This window comes from Esox lucius, chromosome 3 (assembly GCF_011004845.1).
Source record: "Esox lucius isolate fEsoLuc1 chromosome 3, fEsoLuc1.pri, whole genome shotgun sequence".
NCBI classification, from domain to species: Eukaryota; Metazoa; Chordata; class Actinopteri; order Esociformes; family Esocidae; genus Esox; species Esox lucius.
In genome coordinates, this window is record NC_047571.1 from 12,143,931 (window position 1) to 12,168,232 (window position 24,302).

The window sequence follows — 24,302 nt, forward strand, 5'->3', positions numbered from 1 at the left end:
AGCTTCCAGGAATTGTATACAGATCCTTGCAACATGGGGCGTGCATTATCATGCTGCAAAATGAGGTGATGGTCGTGGATGAATGGCACAACAATGGGCCTCAGGTTCTCGTCACGGTATCTCTGTGCATTCAAAATGCCATCAATAAAATGCACCTGTGTTCGTTGTCCATAACACACGCCTGCCCATACCATAACCCCACCTCCACCATGGGCCACTCGATCCACAACGTTGACATCAGCAAACCGCTCACCCACACGACGCCATTCACGCTGTCTGCCATCTGCCCTGTACAGTGAAAACCAGGATTCATCTGTGAAGAGAACACCTCTCCAAAGTGCCAGACGCCATCGAATGTGACCATTTGCCCACTCAAGTCGGTTACGACGACAAACTGCAGTCAGGTTGAGACCCAGATGAGGATGACGAGCATGCAGATGAGTTTGTGATGGTAATTCCATTGATCAACACTTAAAGGAGTAAGAAACAGAGACAAAATTCTCTTGGCACAATTAACAGTTTTATTAATTATTTGCAAATAAGAGAAACGCTTACAAACATAATCGTCCGAGGAGTCTCTGCCGTAAGACATGAACAATCCGTATTTATTTCAAATGTTAGAAGAGGTGTGGTAAGTTGTTGCCCATCTGTCTTGTGTAACATTTACCCAAAGGGTGGGCTGTCCCCTCACCTTATCCTTCTCAACTCCTGAGGAGACACAATGTCTGGATAATCAACAGCGACACTAAAGGGTTATACAGATTTACGAGTAACCCTCTAATCCACAGGTGCCGGTCAAGGATGTCTCCTATTCAAACACTAGATCCCTCTCGGCATCTTTAACTAGTAACTCATTCATGCATGTATAGGACGACCAAGAATACATCAGTTCAAGAATTTCCACAACAGCTTCCCTGAGACGGTTTCTGACAGTTTGTGCAGAAACTATTTTGTTATGCAAATCGATTGTTGCAGCAGCTGTCCGGTTGGCTGGTCTCAGACGATCTGGGAGGTGAAGATGCTGGATGTGGAGGTCCTGGGCTGGTGTGGTTACATGTGTTCTGAGGTTGTGAGGTGGGTTGGATGTACTGCCAACTTCTATGAAACCCCTTTGGAGATGGCTTATGGTGGAGAAATGTCTGATGAGGATATTCAATTCACGGGCAACAGCTCTGGTGGACATTGTTGCAGTCAGCATGCCAATTGCGACATCTGTGGCATTGTGCTGTGTGATGGAACTGCACATTTTAGAGTGGCCTTTTATTGTGGCCAGCCTAAGGCACACCTGTGCAATAATCTTGCTGTCTAATCAGCATCTTGATATGCCACACCTGTGAGGTGGATGGATTATCTTGGCAAAGGAGAAGTGCTCACTAACAAAGATTTAGACAGATTTCTGAACAATATTTGAGAGAAATAGGCCTTTTGTGTACATAGAGAAAGTCTTAGATCTTTGAGTTCAGCTCATGATAAATGGGGGGGAAAACAAGGGTTGTGTTTATAATTTTGTTCAGTGTATTTTCTTTGGGGGAGGATTAGGCAATCAAACACTGAATTGACAAAATTTCTTCTTTCTAATAGAGTAGATGAAGCCTCGCATGGTACTGTGACACACGCAACACAACTGAGGAAGCGAGGAGGTCTGTCCATAGCATGCAACATCTGTGAGACTTCCATCCGGATTTGCAGAGAACAACAAACTCTGGTCTTGTGTAGCTGTCACTGAAACAGCAGACCAACTTTCTGGTCGTAATGGAACCTCTCTCACCAGAATCCATTCCAAAATGTCAGTTCTCACAGCAAAAATGTCAGATCTGTCTTAACTGCTACAGTTCAGGGCGCAAGCCCAAGCTCCTGGACTGCCGGCACACCTGCTGCTCAGTGTGCCTGACCCGGATGAGGACGAGCCAGGAGCTGCGCTGCCCTTGGTGTCGCTGTGTCACCCCACTGCCACCAGGGGCATCTGTCTCCCAACTGCCGGATGACCTCGACACTATGGCCATGCTGTCTGACCGCTACACCCCAGAATACACACCTGTCTTCATACGGCTGCACAGTAACACCTACTACCTGCCCATAGACTATGATGAGAGGGCTACAACGCTGGATGAACATTTGGCTAGGCACCTACTTTCTGGGCAGCTGAAAGAGATATCTCTAGTGCCTGTGTTGGATGTGAGAAGCCCAGGGTTGGGAGAGGAACAGGAGAGGAAGAACGGAGGCTGTAAGAGCTTGTTTATGACCAAGGCATGCTTAGTGTTTCTTCTGGGTTTTGTCCTATTGTTAATTATGTATGTTGTACTGCATCGCATGCAGGGAACAGATTAAGAAAGCATAGGCCTTGTGGCTAAGATACAGTGTGTTATATCTACATATAAAAACATGAATACAGACCAATTTTAGTGCTCTGATCTGATCAAGTCTTATGTCTTTCTTTTCACCAACAGATGGTGGTGTTGAGCATTTAAGTAAAATGTAACACAGGCCACACAATGACAGCTACATTATGATGTAATAAACATTTCAATAGCCCATTAATTAAGATAATTAAAAAAATTGTCACCTGCTCCCTGTTTTTGCTGTTGACATTTTATAAATGTAAAAATATTTGATATGGAAAATATGAAAATGTCCTTAGACTCAAATTATGTAAACAAATAAATTGCACCACTGAATCCTGTAAAAAATATTCTTTGATACTCTGGAATAAAACATTTTATTAAAACAGCTATTTACACAATAAAACAATTAACAAAAGAAACTTTGGTTCATGATTGTTTTTTTTACAGTTATTATATTTGATCTGAGAGAAAATGTGATTCATAGGTCTTTAACCTGATTTGCCCCATTCCTAATTCATTAATTTGTCTCAGTCAATTGTAATTTAATGTCTTGACCGATACGAGCAATCTCTTCCAACAAGAAGTCCACATCCTCTGTCTGTGTTGCAGGGTTGGAGATGACACATCTGAAGAAATTCACTTTATCTCCCAGTGGCTGATAGCCAATCATGGTCATTCCATTCTCCATCATCTGGGCTTTGATCTTAGGTGCAACCTTAGAAACCAAACAGGTATTTAGTAATAGCCAAATACAGTATAGTTGCACATTATGGACTGAAGTCATGTGATGCTTGTTATTAGTACACATGCTGTAACTAATGGACAAAGAATAATTTGGGGTGCATTTGATGTATCACTAAGATTAGTGATTCAAATTCTACATTACCTCATGTAGTCTCCTGTTCCTTTCAGGACCTGGCGGCATGTTTCTCAGGCTGGGTGGGATGTACCAGAAACACACGTTGCTGTGTTCCGGCTGTGCAGGGATTACAGATGAAAGGCTTTGCAACAATTAATCTCACTGAGCAAAGTTGAAATATCTATAGGGGACTTAATGAGTCTAAAACAGACTTACCTTGCTATTGAAGACGAGTTCAAAGTCTGGCCTTTGTTTGATTTTGTTGAACAAGTACTCCGCATTTTCCAAACATTTATTGACCTGTGATCCAAAGCCTTCTAAACCCTAAGAAATACACACACACACAAATATATACATAAAATAGATAGGAGTCAGGATGGATATAACGTGTTTTCTTAAACTGTTACTAAATACCTTGGCCTTCCACATGAGCCAGAGCTTGAAGACGTCGACGTGTCTGCCACACTGGATGGTCTTGTCTCCAGTGTCGTAGGATGTGTCATAGTGCTTGTCAGTCTGGAAGAGGTATTCTGCACACAGCTGATTGCATTCTTGCAAGAGGCCCTGTGTGTGAGAAAGCACACATTACATCATATATGTGTACTGTGTGTTTGTAAATCCAGTTGTGTGTGTCTGCACTGAGTACATACGTGCGTAAAAATGCTGAAGATAAAATGTAATGGTGGTTTTTATTCAGACAAAAAAAAAATCACTCGCCTTTTTTTTCACCAGTATGGCTGAGCATTGCAGTGGAGCACCCATCATTTTATGAGGGTTCCAAGTCACAGACCAGGCTCTATAGTGGAAACAATTGAAATAGTCCTACATGTAAGAACAAATCAAGTAGTTGCCATTAAGGGTCCATTCAATTTCAAGTGTTAATGGAACTGGTGCCTTCCAAATGGAATTGACCCTGGCAATATTGTGAAGTGGAAATTCTGCAACTTGTCATTGTTTTTGAGAGCTTTAGATAATGGCTGCCCTGATATATCTGGTCTCTCTGATTTAATGCCATACCGTTCAATGCCTTCTAGTTTCATCCGGTGCCTCTTGGACATCAACAGTCCACCACCCCAGGCTGCCTGTAAAAAAGATTATCTTTCTATAAATACAGTCCATTTGCATTTTAGATCTTATAACACTCTAATAGAGATTGTTTCCTGAACAGAAATTAAAGTGTTGCCAGTGTGGTTTTGTACAGTTTCAGCCAGTAGTTCCATATGATAGTCTACAACTACTGTTACGAATGTGTTAGTGCTTAGAACCTCGTTCAGTCTTTTCATGGCTAGTCCTGAATTGAAAAGCCTTCCTAATTGAAGTCGATTTTTAATCCAACATTATATGTAATCTGTCTGGGAAGCCATGATGTGTAGGCAGAAGATAAAAGGCACATACATCAACATGTAGCCAAAGTCTGTGGCGCTCACAGATGTCTGCAATGACCCTGATAGGATCAAAAGCACCGTAGACGGTGGTACCTGCGGTGGCATTGACGTAGATCGGGACACAACCCTGGAAACAAAGTAATGGAGAGAGGTGACAGGAATCATGATGAGTCTATTGAACAGTTTCTGTCAACCATTCCTTGCCATTGCAATAGAGCTCTCATAGCAATTGTTCAGACCAGCTAAAGCGGACTGGACTGCATCAATTCTGATTTAAGAATATTCTATTGGCTGGTTCTGTGATTTTTAATTAGACATTTTTACTAATTTGACTAAATCTTTCCCTGGCTGAAAATGCTGCCTGTGCACATTGTTTATACAAAGGCCCATTATCCACAGTTCAGCAAGATGTACATTCATCCATTACCTTATCTTTGGCAGTTATTATACTGTACTCCAGTTCTGCAGGAATCATCCTTCCCCTTTAACAGAAAAAACATATGGCTTATCTACTATATTACTGATGGTACTGTCAACATTTAGCGTTTAGCAATGCAAATCACAATGCCCTTCTTGCTCACCGATCATCACATTTCACCACCACAACGTTTTCACTCCCTATTCCAAGGACAGCTGCAGATTTCTTGACTGAATAATGACTCTGGGGGTGGAAAACAAGTGTTTGTCAATATCCAGTAACAAGAATATTTCTGGATAATATTATGCATGACCAAATGTGAATACTACTGATGCTTACATGTGCTGAGGTGAAAAGTGTGAGCCTCGGCAGATCAGTCATGCCTTTGGTCTTCACTTCGGGGAAGAAATAGTATCTGGCCAGATGTACACTGTACAGATTGGATATGGTCCCTCCTAAGGAAAAAGGCACATATTACAGATGGATATCATATGTCACTAAGATATTAATCTTGTTGTTGGCTGTGCTTGCTAACCAAAATATAGCACAACTCTGGAATGTATTATTATTGTTAGGCGTTATATGTTATATTTTTATGTTGTACAAACATACTGTGCATCGTGTGTATTTAATACATTAAATGCATGTCTAATGTATAATGATGCAGGAGTCCAATTTACAAAACAGCGATAAAAATCAGTATAATGTAATCTAGCTAATTATTATAGGGGGAGTCAACCAAATTTGTGTTAGCTAAAATTAGCGTAATTAGTTTTGACTGGTTTGGCAAACTAATGACAACATTGCTATAAAAAGTGCATTGGATGATAATGATGGTAACATTAGGGAAAATATTAACCAATTTAGCAATATTGTTTTTCCAAGCACCTATAGTGTAATTTAGACATAACTGTAACTAGCCCCCTTTAATGTCAATAGCCCCATTCAACTTCTTGTCATCAACATGACTGCTCTGTTTATATAATGTTAGTGACCATGGCAACGACATGACCAAGTAGTGGATGTGCAATTCATGAATAGCATCTTTGTGGAAGATGTTACACCCACAACACATAATGTACTGACTGAATGGACATAACGGCTATTTAATTTCTGACATTCTTACCTCGTTGCAGGCTATTGCATGCAGTACTAAAGAAATCACTTTTTAATGAGAGAAAATCACCTAAGGTGCATCCAAGTACATATATGCAAAATTCATAGCCCTTTTTACCTCATTCTAACCATGATTTTCATCAGAGTGTGGAAGTTAAAAGTGAACTGAGTGAACAGCTTATATTGAAATAACTGCTAATAATAATTTGTCCAACCACTATCGACCTGTTGTTCAGAAGTATTGTAGATTGTTAAAAACTACAATTTCAAAAATTACTAAAACACTGCAAAAATTAACACTGCTTACAGTATGTTATCAACACTATTGTTCTATTTCTAAACTTATTTACATTTGACCCAGTGCCAGTCAGCATGCTTTTGATAACTTTACCACTTTAAGTGGTGAATGCAAATTACATTTCCTGTGCTCACTTATCCCCCTCCTCACCTCTTGAATCAAGACAAGGAACACATTTGGCTAGTAGTGGTAAGTTCCCCATGTTAGTTTTTTTGTCATTTTGAATTTTGAGTAAATCTAAAACCCTAAAAAGGTATTTTTCTAAATATTATTCATCTGATTTGTTTGCCAGAAGGGGGACCCTTTCCGGCCTGTTACCTTGATAGAGCTCACAGATGCATAAGCCACCACAGGTCGGCGCTGGAGCCCCAGAAGGCAAGGCAGCCATATTCTATAACTAACACCCAGAAACCAGACAGCAGGATTGAAATTCTGGTCTTCCGAGGACATATTCAGGCTAACCTAAATTTCAATTCCTTAAGTCATTACTACCCAATATTAACCCTTGAAGAATGTTCAAGACATCAACAAAACTCTTTTAATGTTTAATGCTAATCTTCAAATTCTTTAAAACTCTAAAGTCCAGGTAATCCTAAATTAAAATGATTAAAAGTATCAACTATTAACAATTTTCCTCTCATATCTTTTCAACTATACTGAGTCATTACCATTTGTACTGCAATCACTACCACTACCTAAATGCATATGGAAATCATTCTAAAATGCATACGAAAAGTACTCAGTAATAAGATTTCAAGCACACCAGAATTTATTTAGCATTTGTCCTATTCTGGTTTTATTTATATTCATAATCATCACAATACAGCCAAGACTTAGATAATAAAATCATCAAATTCAATGGATGTGAAAAGTATGTTTTCCAATGGTAACATTGTTAATATTGATGGTAAGTTCAGAGTGTAGCTCACATCATACCTGGACAGAAGATGCCATCACCCATTTCCTCAGACCAACCCACAATCTCCTGCATTTTTCTTAGTAGAACCTCCTCCATCAGAATAAACACAGGGGATACTTCATAAGTAAACCTAGAAGAAAAAAATAGTGGGGTCAACCCACACTGTAGAAAAACACCTTATCCATCTTATTTAATTAATCTCAAAGGCTAAACTAAGTCCAGAATAACATTATACCGGCATTCCTATGGAAATGTCAGACCTATTCTCTGGCAAATTACTTTAAATGAGAGGGTTTACTGAGAAATGAGATTTTACATGTTCGTGTTGGCGGTAGATGTCAGCCATTCCCCTGCCAGGCCAATAACATCCAGCCCTGAAGACAGCTGATTGAAGAAGCGTGGGTGACCTGGGGACAGAGGAGGACATTGTGGTACAGTGGGTCTGCACCGGGAATGTAACACCACCGGGAATGTTACACCACAGGGAATGTAACACCACTGAGAATGTAACACCACCGGGAATGTTACACCACAAGAAGAGCATGCACCATGGAACGCTGAGATTTGGAATATATGGAATATCAAGGATGGCCCCAAATCAGAGCGGCTATAAAGGGTGAGGCAGGCCACCCAGATGTACAACACAACTTGTATTGACTGTTCCCCCTCAGACGCTCAAGTAGGCTGGATGGCAGCAACCAACCCGATGATGAATCCACACAAAAGTTTGCATGGACGCTTTCTGATGGCATTTCTATTTGTGTTGGTTTAGTTTCTTTGGGGATACTTTTTGGGTTTTCTAGTCTACGGCATCGCACAACCATCCGTCTCTATCCCTTCGCTAAAATGCACTGGAGCTCAGTTACTCCGATGTTTGTCAATAAAATACAGTGAGGAGAACAAGTATGTGATACACTGCCAATTTTGCAGGTTTTACCACTTACAAAGCATGTAGAAGTTTGTAATTTTTATCATAGGTACTCTTCAACTGTGAGAATCTAAAACAAATATCCAGAAAATCCCATTGTATGTTTTTTAAGTAATTAATTTGCATTTCATTGCATGACATAAGTATTTGATACATCAAAAAAGCAGAACTTAATATTTGGTACAGAAACCTTTGTTTGCAATTACAGAGATCATACGTTTCCTGTAGTTCTTGACCAGGTTTGCACACACTGTAGCAGGGAGTTTGGCCCACTTCTCCATACAGACATTCTCCAGATCCTTCAGGTTTCGGGGCTGTCGCTGGGCAATACAGTCTTTCAGTTCCCTCCAAAAATGTTCTATTGGGTTCAGATCTGGAGACTGGGTAGGCCACTCCAGGACTTTGAGATGCTTCTTACGGAGCCACTCCTTAGTTGCCCTGGCTGTGTGTTTCGGGTCGTTGTCATGCTGGAAGACCCAGCCACGGCCCATATTCAATGCTTTTCCTGAGGGAAGGAGGTTGTTGGCCAAGATCTTGCGATACATGGCCCCATCCATCCTCCCCTCAATACGGTGCAGTTTTCCTGTCCGCTTTGCAGAAAAGCATCCCCAAAGAATGAAGTTTCTACCTCCATGCTTCACGGTTGGGATGGTGTTCTTGGGGTTGTACTAATCCTTCTTCTTCCTCCAAACACAGCGAGTGGAGTTCAGACCAAAAAGCTCTATTTTTGTCTCATCAGACCACATGACCTTCTCCCATTCCTCCTCTGGATCATCCAGATGGTCATTGGCAAACTTCAGACGGGCCTGGACATGCGCTGGCTTAAGCAGGGGGATCTTGCGTGCGCTGCAGGATTTTAATCCATGACAGCGTAGTGTGTTACTAATGGTTTTCTTTGAGACTGTGGTCCCAGCTCTCTTCAGGTCATTGACCAGGTTCTGCTGTGTAGTTCTGGGCTGATCCCTCACCTTCCTCATGATCATTGATGCCCCACAAGGTGAGATCTTGCATGGAGCCCCAGACCGAGGGAGATTGACCGTCATCTTCAATTTCTTCCATTTTCTAATAATTGCACCAACAGTTGTTGCCTTCTCACCAAGCTGCTTGCCTATTGTCCTGTAGCCCATCCCAGCCATGTGCAGGTCTACAATTTTATCCCTGATTTCCTTACACAGCTCTCTGGTCTTGGCCATTATGGAGAGGTTGGAGTCTGTTTGAGTGAGTGTGTGGACAGGTGTCTTTTATACAGGTAACGAGCTCAAACAGGTGAAGTTAATACAGGTAATGAGTGGAGAAGAGGAGGGCTCCTTAAAGAAAAACTTACAGTCTGTGAGAGCCGGAATTCTTACTGGTTGGTAGGTGATCAAATACTTATGTCATGCAATAAAATGCAAATTAATTATTTAAAAATCATACACTGTCATTTTCTGGATTTTTGTTTTAGATTTTGTCTCTCACAGTTTAAGTGTACCTATGATAAAAATACAGACCTCTACATGCTTTGTAAGTAGGAAAACCCGCAAAATCGCCAGTATATCAAATACTTGTTCTCCCTACTGTAAATGGTTAGATAGGGTGAAAGGTTAAATATAGCCTAGAAAAGTGGTTCAACTGTAACTTAAATTTAATGGATGGTTACCAGCCCATCCTTCAAGGTCTTTCATGGTTAATGTTAAATTTTTCTGATTTGCTTTTTAAGAATGTAAAGTTCTTGCAACTTAAAATATGGGAGGTATGTGGGCAATATTTTGTATGTTGTACTTGGTAATAAATGTACACAATGTTAAGTGTGTATTTATGCAACATAGTAATTGTATGGCAAGTTAGCTTTTTCCTTAAGACCAATTGCGTAGTATGTTGGCACATGGAGTACGTTTACTACTAAGTATACAGCCAGCAGCGCATGTTGTACCTGTTTTAATCCCATACTTTAAGGTGTCCCTGCAGTCAACCAGAAGTTGCTCCAGGTTCTCTGGCTGGTCGGGGAGTTCCAGACGGAAGCCCTCCAGGCCTTCTTTAAGTTGATGAGGATGATGGAAGTCGAGTACTTTGGAGTTCCGTCTGAACGAAGCGGAGACATAGTTGAGGAGAATGTTCACCAGCTCTTGGAAGAAACATTTGGTTGACTCTTCACCACTGAGTGCAGGGAGTAGATCTAAAGATGAACAGAAAAGATAAGGGCTCATAATTAAAAAGAATTGCATTAACTTTTGTATTATTTTTTGCCAGTTGTTCTGAAAGCTTAAAATCCAAATAGCATCTCCAAAAGGTTGTGTGCTATGTGAGCACATAAATGCTATTGAGCCCCAGCAGATTTGTGTGGTTGTATTCACCCCACAACCTTAGCAACAATGTTCTGCTGATCGCACTTTCATTTAAGCGGTCACCTTCCCTGTGCATGCTCTTCTAAGGACATATAAGCTGATTTAACTGGGAAAAAGCTACCATCATAACGATTCATAATGTTGCCATCTGACAAATTACTTTAAAAAGTAAGTTAAATGATTATCCGAAAGACTTTCAGCATGCACTTTTCACTGGAAAATTATTATTATCATTAAAAAAAAAATCTGAAAAAGCCCCAGACCTGTCAAACAAGATTTTTTCAGCAAACATCGAGCCCAGACCAGTCACTGGGCAATGCCAAACAATTTCACCCTTTTCTCTCAAGGTTTACTGCCTAATTTGCATTTTTGTACTTACAAAATCATCACTTTATGGATAAGGAACCATAATGTTCGCTGAACGAATAAATCTGTTGTGTTTTCATTCACTTCCAAAATGGTGACATGAGTAATATGGGGTGTAGACGGGAAGGGTGCGGGTCAAAGTCTGGGGTGTTACTACTAGACCATGGGATCTGTTGGGGCCAAAAATTCTGTAAAATTCAGCAGAAAGCAGCCAGTAGTGTAGCCAGTTCAGGAAACCTGAGTGGTAAGTGGTGAGCAACGCATCAGCTGATGCAGGATCACTCTATCACACGTCAGATTGCAACCTGTCAATATAACCATCTGGTTACTCGCTCAGTCGGTTGTTGATCTTGTACTAGCATGCGGGTGCTCACCCACCCACCCCCCCTGCCTTCCCCTGTCCTGTTCTGTGTTCCTTTTGGAGGAGGATCGGTACTGCGTACCTTGCTCAGTGCCATGGGAATTGCATTAATAATATCAAGGTTATGTTATTGTTGGTAGAATCGATCATGTGATGGCAATGAGCTACCCAAGAGGAGCAGAACCTAATGCCAACCCTTGCATGTTCTGGGCTGTGCATAAGTTCTCCAATAAATGCTTAAACTAATATGTGGTTTTCTCTCCGAACTTTGAGAAATGGAATTGAAGTGTATTCCTGTGAATCCCAATCTATCCCCATGGCCCTATGCACTTATCTGGAGGGTTCTCAGTTGTCATTTGTTGTCAATAATGCTCTGAAGGGCCAGCAATGGGTTGATTTGGGATTGAAATCTTTTTTGACTGGAAATGCTGGTGGGTTATTTGGGATCCACCACTGGTTTCACAGTAAGGAAGCCATTCCTGCAGAACACCCAGAGCGACCTACTGAACATGACTGGTAATTGTGAAGCGTTCACGACTAGTGATTTTCATAATGCTGAATATTGCAAAAAGGTTCACTGCTTCCTATGCCAGGTGCAGCCAGCACAGCAACTAACGGCCTAGATTGCTTGTCAACTCTAGGTTGTCATGGGAGTGCTCTCACAGCCCATGGCCGTGTGATGGTATAAATGCACCCTCAGTTTCTGTGGCCTCTCAGGTAACTTAAGACCACAACACAGGGAAGGAAACCGCTCCGGTGGGATGATTTATAAACCCTGATTGACCAGGAAACATGCCTGCTCTTGCCTTGACAAAGGAGATCATTGATTCCAGGATGTGAGTTAACATGTTGTGGTGTTGAAAGTAAGCCAGTTTATGTCTAAGTTTAATTACATTGGTAGATACAAATAACTGAAGAAATTACATTCCACTTCTGACAGGCCCATCCTCTCTGGAATCATCTTTTAATACCCAATCATGTTACTGACCTGTTGCCAGTTGGCCTAATTCGTTGTGTGATATTCCACAGGTTTACTTTTTCAGCATTACACAACTTTTCCAGTCTTTTCGTGCCTCTGTCCCAGCTGTTTTGAAATGTGCTGCTGGCATCAAATTCAAGAAACAATAACATTTCTCAGTCAAAAACATTTGATAGTTTGTCTTTGTACTATTTGCTATTGAATATACGGTTGAAATGATTTGCACATCATTGCATTCTGTTTTTAATTTACGCAGCATCCGGAAATTATATAAGTTAAGGACTGCCAGATGAGCTGACAATATTTTGGGCAGATTTGAGCAGACTTGTGAAGTGATAGAATTCATGCATTGAATAGTCATTCTCCCAGGAACAGGAAGTACAGTGGGGAAAACAAGTATTTGATACACTGCCGATTTTGCAGGTTTTCCCTCTTACAAAGCATGTAGAAGTCTGTCATTTTTATCATACGTACTCTTCAACTATGAGAATCTAAAACAAAAATCCAGAAAATCCCATTGTATGATTTTTGTAAAATATACATTGTAAAATTTGCATTTTATTGCATGACATAAGTATTTGATACATCAAACAAGAAGAACTTAATATTTGGTACAGAAACCTTTGTTTGCAATTACAGAGATCATACGTTTCCTGTAGTTCTTGACCGGGTTTGCACACACTGCAGCAGGGACTTTGGCCCACTCCTCCATACAGACATTCTCCAGATTCTTCAGGTTTCGGGGCTGTCGCTGGGTAATACAGACTTTCAGCTCCCTCCAAAGATTTTCTATTGGGTTCAGGTCTGGAGACTGGCTAAGCCACTCCAGGACCTTGAGATGCTTCTTACGGAGCCCCTCCTTAGTTGCCCTGGCTGTGTGTTTCGGGTCGTTGTCATGCTGGAAGACCCAGCCACGGCCCATATTCAATGCTTTTCCTGAGGGAAGGAGGTTGTTGGCCAAGATCTTGTGATACATGGCCCCATCCATCCTCCCCTCAATACGGTGCAGTTTTCCTGTCTGCTTTGCAGAAAAGTATCCCCAAAGAATGAAGTTTCTACCTCCATGCTTCACGGTTGGGATGGTGTTCTTGGGGTTGTACTCATCCTTCTTCTTCCTCCAAACACAGCGAGTGGAGTTCAGACCAAAAAGCTCTATTTTTGTCTCATCAGACCACATGACCTTCTCCCATTCTTCCTCTGGATCATCCAGATGGTCATTGGCAAACTTCAGAGGGGCCAGGACATGCGCTGGCTTGAGCAGAGGGACCTTGCGAGCACTGCAGAATTTTAATCCATGACAGCGTAGTGTGTTACTAATGGTTTTCTTTGAGACTGTGGTCCCAGCTCTCTTCAGGTCATTGACCAGGTTCTGCTGTGTAGTTCTGGGCTGATCCCTCACCTTCCTCATGATCATTGATGCCCCACGAGGTGAGATCTTGCATGGAGTGCCAGACCGAGGGAGATTGACCGTCATCTTCAACTTCTTCCATTTTCTAATAATTGCGCCAACAGTTGTTGCCTTCTCATCAAGCTGCTTGCCTATTGTCCTGTAGCCCATCCCAGCCATGTGCAGGTCTACAATTTTATCCCTGATGTCCTTACACAGCTCTCTGGTCTTGGCCATTGTGGAGAGGTTGGAGTCTGTTTGATTGAGTGAGTGTGTGGACAGGTGTCTTTTATACAGGTAATGAGTTCAAACTGGTGCAGTTAATACAGGTGATGAGTGGAGAACAGGAGGGCTTCTTAAAGAAAAACTAACAGGTCTGTGAGGTCCGGAATTCTTACTGGTTGGTAGGTGATCAAATACTTATGTCATGCTATAAAATGCAAATTAATTATTTAAAAATCATACAATGTCATTTTCTGGATTTTTGTTTTAGATTTCGTCTCTCACCGTTTAAGGGTACCTATGATAAAAAATTACAGACCTCTACATGCTTTGTAAGTAGGAAAACCTGCAAAATCGGCAGTGTATCAAATACTTGTTCTCCCCACTGTATATGTTATAACACAGGTAAAGAGAACCTGGGATTCTTAAAAATGATGTAGGTCTTATTTAGAAAGGAAAATATTGATAATTAGACTGATAAACCTTTTGAAAATTGAAACTAACAAAATGCTTTTATTTTCCTTTCTAGGATTAGAAGAGAGCATCTAATCTTTAAATAGTGAAATATCTAAAGGGATATTACTGTTGTTGTCTGTTCTGTTTTAATACAAGGACATGTATTGCCTGTCTTTTTCCTGGAAATTGGCCCGGTAATGTGAATTCAGCTCTTGACTCTGTGGGGGAAATATACTCTCATCTGATTAATTTACTCTGACCTGATTATGACCCATGCTATAATTTACTCTGACCTGTATATGACCCAATTATTACCCTATATCCTCTTAGTTTTGTTCCTGTCTCATGTTAGGTTATCAAGCTTGTTAAGGTACTAGTATGTACTTTCAACATTGCGGCTGTGAATTGCCTCCTTTGTAATTAGCTTGGATTATTCCCTCTTCATGAGGTAGTCATGCTTGTTGATGACAGTGTAATTAAGTAGTGCTTGTTGATAATGGAGTAATGCATGTTAATGATGATGTAATGGAGTAATGCTTGTTGATGATGGTGTAAGATACTAGTGCTTCTTGATGATGGTGTAAGTTAGTAGCACTTGTTAAAGTCTGTGTAATGGAGTTGTGCTTGTTGATGATGGTGTAAGGTAGTAGTGCTTTTTGATAACGGTGCACAGTAGTAGTGTTTGTTGATGAAGATGTAAGGTAATAGTGCTTTTTAATGTTGGTGTAAGGTAATAGCACATGTAGAAGGTAATGCTAAAATAGCATATTGAAGGTCAGCTAATTAATTCAATCAAAATAAGTTCCACTTCTTTTTTTATTCATTTGAAGTAGTAATTAAACTGAAAGATAAATGGAAAACTGATGGAAGAAATGCCAGAAGATTGAGCCCCTGAGAAAGACGTGGGAATCTTCCCACTAGAAAATTGTACTGAGATATATCAATTTGTCATTGTATGTCACTCACTGGGGTATAAGACAGGAATGAAAGAATTAGTCAAATATAGCAACACTGTCCACCAACAACTGTTTACAGAAAATTAGGAGGCAGTGGTAGACTTTAATGCATGTAATGCAAGTATGTTTGGAGAATTATTTTTTTAAAATAACATGAGTAAAACATAAATTTTTTAATAATGATAGAAAATATCGTATTAGAATTGAAAAGTAGCAATGGGTACTGGGATACGATTTTTAACTGTTTTAGTTTTATTGAAATAAAATGTTTACTAGAATATTTATATAATGCTTATATTAGATTGGGGGGAAATGTCTGGATGTTGAATTTGTTTACCTCTATCACTTCACACAATACTGACAACAATCACTAATTATTTAATATAGTCAGTCAATTATCAGAACTTTATATCTTATTTTGGTTATTCATAGCTGAACTGTTCAGGGTATCTTGCACAAAAGGTTTTACCTGCTCAATGCATCTTTCCTTGATTAAAATATTTTTAGGATGGGTTAGCCCAATTACTATTCTTCTTTCCTTGATGCCTATTTTGGGTTAATTGCACGTTGTTTTCAGTCCTATGGTTTAAACCAGCTTGATAATTGGAGTATGAGTTCAATTATTCCCTTATCTCCATAAATAACTGCATTCAGAACTGCATTCTTATATCTTTTGGTTGTTCTGTTGACAATGTTATTGTAATGAATATGAGGGAATACAGAGTGCTGGTTTCAAGCGCAGAATACAGCAGATGTTTATTTTAATAATCCAAAAGTAGGAGGCTGGAACTGTGGTCGAGGGACCGGCTGACGGGCATACACTGATAATCCAAAAGGCAGGCAAAAGTACTGGTTGGGGCTAGACTAGGAATTGGAGTCAAAGGTTAATCAGGCAGGAACAAGTTGGTACACGAATACCCAATAAAGGTTGTAATTCAAAAAAAGGCTTAGTAGAGTTGTGGTGAAAACAAACAGTACCTCACAAAGGAAAAGGTGCACTGAACAGAACTAAATAGTGGGGCTGATGAGAAACATGTGGGCGAACAGGTGACTAGAATTCTGCTGATTATGATCTGAGGAGTGAGTTGTGTCCAAGGGATTGGTGGCTTGTTTGAGGGAGTGAGTTACATTCGTAGGATTGGTGGTGTGATCATTGGCGTGAGCAGGAGGTAGACTTTAAAGCAATGAACTCAGTCTGTTAGATGCCATTCTGGACCTGTCCTTCTCTGTCTCTATCAAAGAATGTAATTGCTATAATCTGTACAACGCTAGTAGCCATGCCCAGACATGTTTGAAAAAACAGTAATCTCTCTAATATCAGGGGCCACTAGAAATAAAACCCTTTGTCATCCCTTCAGGGCTGAAAACTGCAGGGCTGACTCCGTTAGATGCTCCGTTAGATACTGTTGTTGACTCTTATAGCAGTGTACTGTTTCCACATGGTATTTTTGTCAAATAATATTTAAATAAAGATAGTGCTTGGCTCATTTTTTCAGTTTCCTTATTATGACTGACATTCAGTTCTCAACAGTATCTAACTTGTTGAGGAAGTCTCAAAGGGCAACTAGTGGATGTCAGATTATAGACTGATAGAGTAGTATTCAGTTAATGTCAGTATGATATGGGTTGCAGTATTTTTCCCAACCACTAGGGCTTACCCACAAGGCTATGCAAACCTTAGTATCTAGACACCTTTCACTCAAGTTATGCCCCGAGCAACAACACAAACAGACATAGCTAACAGTTTTAACATGTTGAGTCAGATGGGTGGTAGGTAGTGTACAAATGCAGAAAGATACAGAGTCTTGCAAAAAACACATGGCTGACTGTCATTTTATTCACAATGTAATCACAAACACATCATGCTCTCCCATTCACCTTGCCTGCTCTTAAAGACAACACAACGTTCTGAGAGGATGTTCTGTGCAAGTTGCAAATAAATAGTAAATCACTCTGGATAAATTGAAATATCAAAATAACTTTAGACATTTCTATGTAATTGTAACGGTCCCAGCTTGAGGGGACCGTTCCACTTCGTGTTTTCTGTTTGTCCTTGACTTGTCTTGTCCTTGCATGGTCTTTCCAGTTCTTGTTTCAGTTAATCTGTATATTCCTTTCACCTGTGTTTCTGTTCTCCTCGTTAGTCTGTGTATTTAGTTCAGCCATTTTCTCCCTGTCGCTGTTGGTCATTGTGCTTGTCTGCCTGTCATGTTTTGTGTGGTACTAAACTCCTGAGTATCTTGTAGTGCCCGGCACTCTGTTTTGCTTTCTTTGTTTTTGTGTTTGTTAAAAGAGAAACGTCTCAATTCTGTGCCTGCCTCCGTCTCCCTCTATGAAATGTGACAGTAATAGGACCTATACATACTTGCCCCTCACCTAAGACAGATTTAAGATTGTGAGAAGTTACAGCATTCAGTTCAAGTAAAATATACTTTGCTGGAGAGCCATTCATTCTCATTTCAGAGGACTGATCTAGTAAAAATTATATTAAACAAAGTCCCTAAAGGTTTTGAATTAAAGTATAATCATCCTGTCTCAACTGCAACAGTTGATTTATTATTTATTGGGAGGAAAGCTGCTTTTTGGGTAGGAAAACAATACAACAAAAATTCCTTGAAATACAAGAAATGTCCTTGTCTTGTGTTCTCTAAATGGGCCAATTAGCTGATATGATGAAGTCATCCTTCTCTGGCTGGACATTTAACCTCATTATGTTGAACACCAAGAAATGTGAATGGCAATGCAATGTCATTCAGATGGAACTAAACATAATGAGGTGCAAGTTAACTTTTGCAAAAAAGAGCAATGCAGTTCATGCCACTAGTTAGCAAACACTATTATACGTTAGATAGCTAAATTGCATGCATCAGTTGTAAATAATTTTATACAAATAGGAAATTACAAAAATGTATAGTTACCCAGGACAATGAAATCCATCAATAGAAATAAATGTGTTATTTGTCCAAATTAACATTTTGGAAAGATTAACATGACTCAGCCAATGAAAATGAGCAAAATGATAGCATATGAATATTAATATCTGACCCCATAATCTCCTAACAATTGTGCTCACACCCCCTCTTTAGGAGATTATTTTCTGGAAGAAACGGCTATCAATCTTTCCCATAAATATTTTTGACATTGTTGATTATAAAGTTTCCAAGTTCCAAAAATACCACAAAAAAAAATTATGCAATGAGCATGTGATTAGCAATCACAGATTAAAATGAAAAAATATATTATTATTTTTTTATATGAAAATTTAAATATATTTGTGGAGATATTTGCTTGAAATATTTGAAAAAAATTTACCAATGGAACAAGACAAATTACTTGACATGCAAGGCATTTTTTTCTAAAACCGAGAGATATTTTCTAATATCGCTTGTTAAGAAAAATGTACCATATTTTAAGGATGTTTAGATATTTTACCCAAAAAAAAGATATACTTGATAAGAATTTTTCATTGTATTCGGGTTTGGAAGCATTGTAACCAGCAATGTTGTATGTCAAGAAATAGTTGTATTTCACTTCCCAAACCATAGAGGGTTTAAAAAGAACATCAGTTAAATGTTTTTTAAAAGCTTTTTTTTTTTTTTACAGTCTATGATTAAGCTGCTGTATAGCTTGTCACAAAGAAATATCTGGTGTCAAATTATATTTACTAATACTGTCTTTGTAAAACGTGAATGAGGACGGGAAACTGTAGGATCAAAAAGTGTGACTAAAAGAAAATTGTGTACTGTTAAGTCCCAGGTAACATTTAAGCTTACGTTTTAGGGTTACAAAAATTAAACCCATCTGAACTCCAAGAAAGGTGGTCTGTTTCTGAAATCTTACTAATGCTTACTTGGGCAGTAAATTTTTTTTCTGTAGAATACACTGTTGCTATGCCTATTAGTCCACAATTCATTTTCTGGTAAGTACTTAACCCTTTGACGCGTACGATCACACCAGTGTGATTACAACGTATTGTTTAGAACGCACCATTAGAACGTCTGGTTCGAGTGATGTAACAATGGCTGGTCAGACCGCACTTTTATTTACTCACATTTAGCTCAAACAGCGTTTATAACTTTATTTCCTGATTGTAATTGTTTGAAAACCACATTATGATATTAACCAGGTAGCAAGAGTTCAAATTGAGACAAGAAGGGTTACTAACGTACCAACAGGCAGCCAACAGTAAAACATTTCTAAAATGAACATAATACGTCTGACACAAAAACGAATGATATTAGCGACTACTGTAGAGCATCTGGCCGTTTCCTGGAAGAGCTGAAAACCAGTCAAAATCACTGTGTAAAAACTTTCTAGAAGTTACGTTACCCGTTTGTGGGCGCCGCTATGCTTGTTTATCAACCAAAGATAAAGAAAGGTGAATAACTCTGAGACCCGATGGTAATTTACATTTGCCAGTCTTTCGGGCAGATTTGCCATCCTGGGAAAATTATGATTTGTCCCTCCCCAATATATCACTGTAAAAATAACTAATTTCAATCATATTTATAACACACAATGAAAGCACTTGGGCTGAATGTAGACACTTAATGGTGCATTTTTAAGTTTCAAATGATTGCGACCCACTGCCCTTTGCATCACAATCGTTTGATCCAGTCCTCAGCAGTGGCACATCAAGCAGATACAGTAGTCCCCCAGCTATCTGCGATTTCACATTCGCGAACTCAACTATCTGCGGAACGCGCAAATTTCAGCCATCCAAGTGTCGATCCGGTTAATTGCATGAAGTCTTTCTATAATAAAAAATATAAAAACACATTGTTTTATGTATATTTAATGTATTTATAAGTGTTTTATATCTTCTGTACTATTATCATCAGGGTAACTGAGGTAATGGGGCATGTTGTGTAGGGTAACTGAGGTAATGGGGCATGTTGTGTAGGGTAACTGGGGTTATGGGGCATGTTGTGTAGGGTAACTGGGGTTATGGGGCATGTTGTGTAGGGTAACTGGGGTAATGGGGCATGTTGTGTAGGGTAACTGAGGTAATGGGGCATGTTGTGTAGGGTAACTGAGGTAATGGGGCATATTGTGTAGGGTAACTGAGGTAATGGGGCATGTTGTGTAGGGTAACTGGGTGTTAGGGAGGGATTTTTAAGGGTGCGTCACTTATCCGCGATTTTCCATATCTGAGAGGGTTCGCAGAACTGATCCCTGGCAGATAGGATGTACTGTACTACATAGCCACAGTGCATGTGTGGGAATCTGAGGGACGCTGTTGTTGGTGGCTGACTTTCAGTAACTAGTTGAAACAAAGGATTTTTTTTTTTACCGCCCAATACAATCAGACACATTTATAACCGTCACCAATCATTTTCGCTGCACTGAATTACAGCTCACACATTTTGCTAGCACGTTTGCTAGCTAGCTACAGTAACACATCAATCAGTGTTTGCAGCAGTTTGAATACGAGTCAATGAAAGAAGCTTGCAATGCAATGTATGTAGTGTTCCTTACCTGGCAAGGTGACTGTTCATGTCAACCGTCTGAACGGCACTCAATGCACGTAACTAACGTGGGGCTAATCCAGTCAGTTTGTTTTTATGTTAGTAGGGTTCACACACAATAGCTCAATTGGCAGATCTAGTAGCGTGCCGATGGCACAAACTAAAACAGTATTACACTACTACTTTTGTTGTCCTCATCAGGAATTGCTCTTGAGAAAAAGCTCTACGTAAACTAAAATAATTAAATGTTTCACTGATCTTATTTGTCCATAAATGCAGGAATCAAAATTCATAATTTGTCATAAACTTTTGAGCGCTTCTGAATAATTACGTAAATAAATGATGTACATACCACCTATTGCCTGAAAGTTATAGTGTATGTTTTATTGATAAAACAAGTGATGCATGTCAGTATCTTTTGCCCCGCAATCTTTAGAAAAAGGACAGCATTTTTAAGATTGGTCAATAATTGTTCAATATACATTTTAACAGTTACTACCGGTAGATGTTTGCTAATATAATTAAAATAAAAAATGTGATGCATAACTAGTAAGCAGCGTGGTGTTTTTGGGAAGCTGCGGATTAAGTGTATTGTGACGTCATCAAATTCAGGAACTCTGAGTGAGCACTGAAATCACGCGCAAAAAAACTCACACTGAGGGGCTGTTAAGGGATATTTGAAACTCATGCATGAATGAATTCAACTTTTCATTAAGATAGTCACTGCGTGAACCATGGTCTTCATTTACATATTTGCGGTTTGGTATTGAACAGTCAATGAAAAAGTATGTAGAGGGCTTTTGCCAATTGTGCAAAAAGGTATCTTAGTAGAATACATGTAAAATGAAGATTACATTTTTGTTGTTGTTGACATCCCTCCCTGACATGAATAAGGACAGAGTACAATGATAACCTTTCCTGCATCCCAAATAGCCATTCACTACATAATGCTTTCACTGATAATATGACAGCCTCACAATGCAGGTTTTGTTGGGCTGTCTTTACCTTTGCTATAAATGCAGCTGAAGTCCTTGGTTAAGCTGCAGGTGTTATCATTTGTCAGTGGAGCATTGATGTTGTCAGAGGAGTGTCTCTGTTCACTCTCTGCCAAAACCCCTCCACCAGCTTTAGAGTTTTCTTTGATGCTTCCTGGAACGAATAAACCAAGAGTAGGTCAACATTCAAAACCAATATTGGAATACAATATTGTTGTCAAATGATGACAAATATATGTATTTAAAAGCCTTTAAAGTAATGACTTTGCTTAGATTGCTTAGAAGGGATATGGGCACGGTATTAATATCATTATAATGACCTACAGTACAGGTGCTGGTTCTTATCATCAAAATTAAAAGAAATAAACACTTGAAATATATCAGTCTGTGTGGAATGATTGTATACATTATACAAGTTTCACTTTTGAATGGAATTACTGAAATAAATCAACTTTTTGATGATATTCTAATTTTATGACCACAAAAGTGAGTACACCCCTCAAATATTTGGAAATGACACTATGCTACAATGTAAAGAAGCGAGTGTACAGCTTGTATAACAGTGTACATTTACTGTCCCCTCAAAATAACACAACACATCATAAACCGCTGGCAACAAAAGTGAGTACACCAATAAGTGAAAAAGTCCAAATTGGGCCCAATTGGCCATTTTCCCTACCTGGTGTCATGTGACTCGTTAGTATTACAAGGTCTCAGTTGTGAAGCAGGTGTGTTAAATTTGGACGATAAATTAATCTTTACCAGTAATTGGTGCTCTGAATTAGAGGTGCTATATTCGGTATACATAAAGTAAAAGGGTAAAACCAAATACCCTATACACAAATACCCTGAAATGAAAGCAGAAAATCTTGAACTTTCAGAGTACAGACAAATAAATACTTAATGTCCCACATACTGCATGTTGTGTACTGGAAGAAATTGTTGATAGCATGATTGTCTTTGAAGAGGAAAGTTGAAGGGGAAAGTTTTGGGTGAGGAACAGAAGCGTTCAATTTGCAGTGGTCTCTTAATTTTAACCCTTCCGTTCCTCACACAAAACCTTCCTTTTTGACTTTTTTTATAAAGGAAAGAATGAGGTGCAGTGGTTTCTTAATTCTTTCCAGAGCTTTATACACCAAAATGAGAAATGTAAAACAAATTTGACTGAAGGTCCCTTTCAATTAAATTGATTGAGCATGTTTCCTTCAAAACCAGGATAGTAGGATACATTGTTTTATGTAAAATGTATGCACACATAAATGTAAGTTGTTTCACATAAAGCTTCTAAATTATTATTAATTATGCAAAGGCTTTCCTTTAGTGCTTTAACTAAGTGAACATTTGAGCATGTAAAGTAACAAAAACATGTATGCTAAATGATATCATGAAATAATGACTCTTACCTGACAGGTGAAAGGAATCCATAATTAGCCCATAGATGGTTGAGTTTTGAAAGCAATGTTAAAACTGTATCTCACTGTTCCACTGCTGCTCATTCATAGTGAACCAGGAATGCTTCTCTTGACTATATAACCTGCCGGGGAATGTAGGCGTGTTTGGGGAACCTTATATAATTATGCTTTTACCCTTTTGAGAGCCTCACGTTTCCGAAATTACAATGTACTCACATCGATTCAGAATAGGCTTTTTGGTCTATTATGTGTTTTGATCATTTTGTGTGTAATTATTTTGTTCAAAAGATAATGCGTTTGCTACTTAACATGCACTGCATAGTTTATTATTCTGAAGAATCAAAAACATACTTTTGAGATTTTTTTTATCAGGGCTTGTGATTGCACAGTAAAACATCTGAATTATCAAAATAACAAAAGACTCAATTTGAAACCTATTGAAAGGTTTAAACCCTTTGGATTAGAATCCTCTGGAGGTACTGGGATGGTATCTAGTATCTCCTGGCGCTACTGGGGCGGTTCCCCCAATGAGGAAACCTGTTTTCGCAGAGGAGTGATGCACACATTATGAAACTCTGACATAATATGATGAATGGAACAATAACCATATTTTTTGACATGGTTTATTCTATGTAGGTGTATTGGGTAGGCTGCCATTCACTTGTGTACCTTGTTGTGTAAGCACAGTTGGGGGTTGATGGTTTGTGCGCTGAAGTAGTAAAAAGGTAGCCTATATGCTTTTTGTAATGGGAAGATGTTGTGGAGGTGATGTTTTATATTAGTTTTGGTGACTTAGTGCCCGAATCTTAAACCAACTTTTGGATTTCCCCAACTATGACCCTTTTGATTTTAAGCTTCTTATTTACTACACTTATAGTAGAAATTGGTATTTCCAGGGATGTAGCAATTTATTTCATAGCAAATGCCTAATTTATGAGAATCAACAAAAGTGTGGCTCATTTCATTAGCATTTTCTCTTACCTTCATCATGTTGATTGATGACCAGGAAGTGTATCATCTCTTATCTATACACCATTTAAACAGGAAGTTATGAATGACCACTTACAGTAAGAGTTGATAATATCTTAGATGAACTTGGAAAATGATATAA

General features: G+C 39.1%; 1 protein-coding gene across 1 annotated transcript; it reads right to left on the bottom strand.

Moving 5' to 3' along the window:
• Window positions 1–2,772: 2,772 nt before the first annotated feature.
• Window positions 2,773–23,267, bottom strand: zgc:163121 (PLP-dependent decarboxylase). The gene is made up of 15 exons (XM_010891376.3): window positions 23,183–23,267; window positions 21,790–21,933; window positions 10,178–10,420; window positions 7,654–7,744; window positions 7,355–7,467; window positions 5,344–5,459; window positions 5,168–5,247; window positions 5,014–5,068; window positions 4,597–4,713; window positions 4,219–4,283; window positions 3,919–3,997; window positions 3,616–3,765; window positions 3,418–3,525; window positions 3,229–3,318; window positions 2,773–3,057 (listed from the first exon to the last, which is right to left on the bottom strand). Exons 1-15 carry the CDS (start codon window positions 23,202–23,204, stop codon window positions 2,860–2,862), a joined length of 1,671 nt encoding a protein of 556 aa, XP_010889678.1. The 5' UTR covers window positions 23,205–23,267; the 3' UTR covers window positions 2,773–2,859.
• Window positions 23,268–24,302: the final 1,035 nt, after the last annotated feature.

Coding starts and splice junctions, on each gene's coding strand:
- zgc:163121 (XM_010891376.3), bottom strand. CDS start 23,204: ATGGATTCCTTTCACCTGTCAG. Junction 4,284..4,596: donor GACTTTGGCTACATGTTGAT/GTATGTGCCTTT, acceptor TCTTTTTTACAG/GCAGCCTGGGGTGGTGGACT. Junction 3,058..3,228: donor GGAACAGGAGACTACATGAG/GTAATGTAGAAT, acceptor TTGGTTTCTAAG/GTTGCACCTAAGATCAAAGC.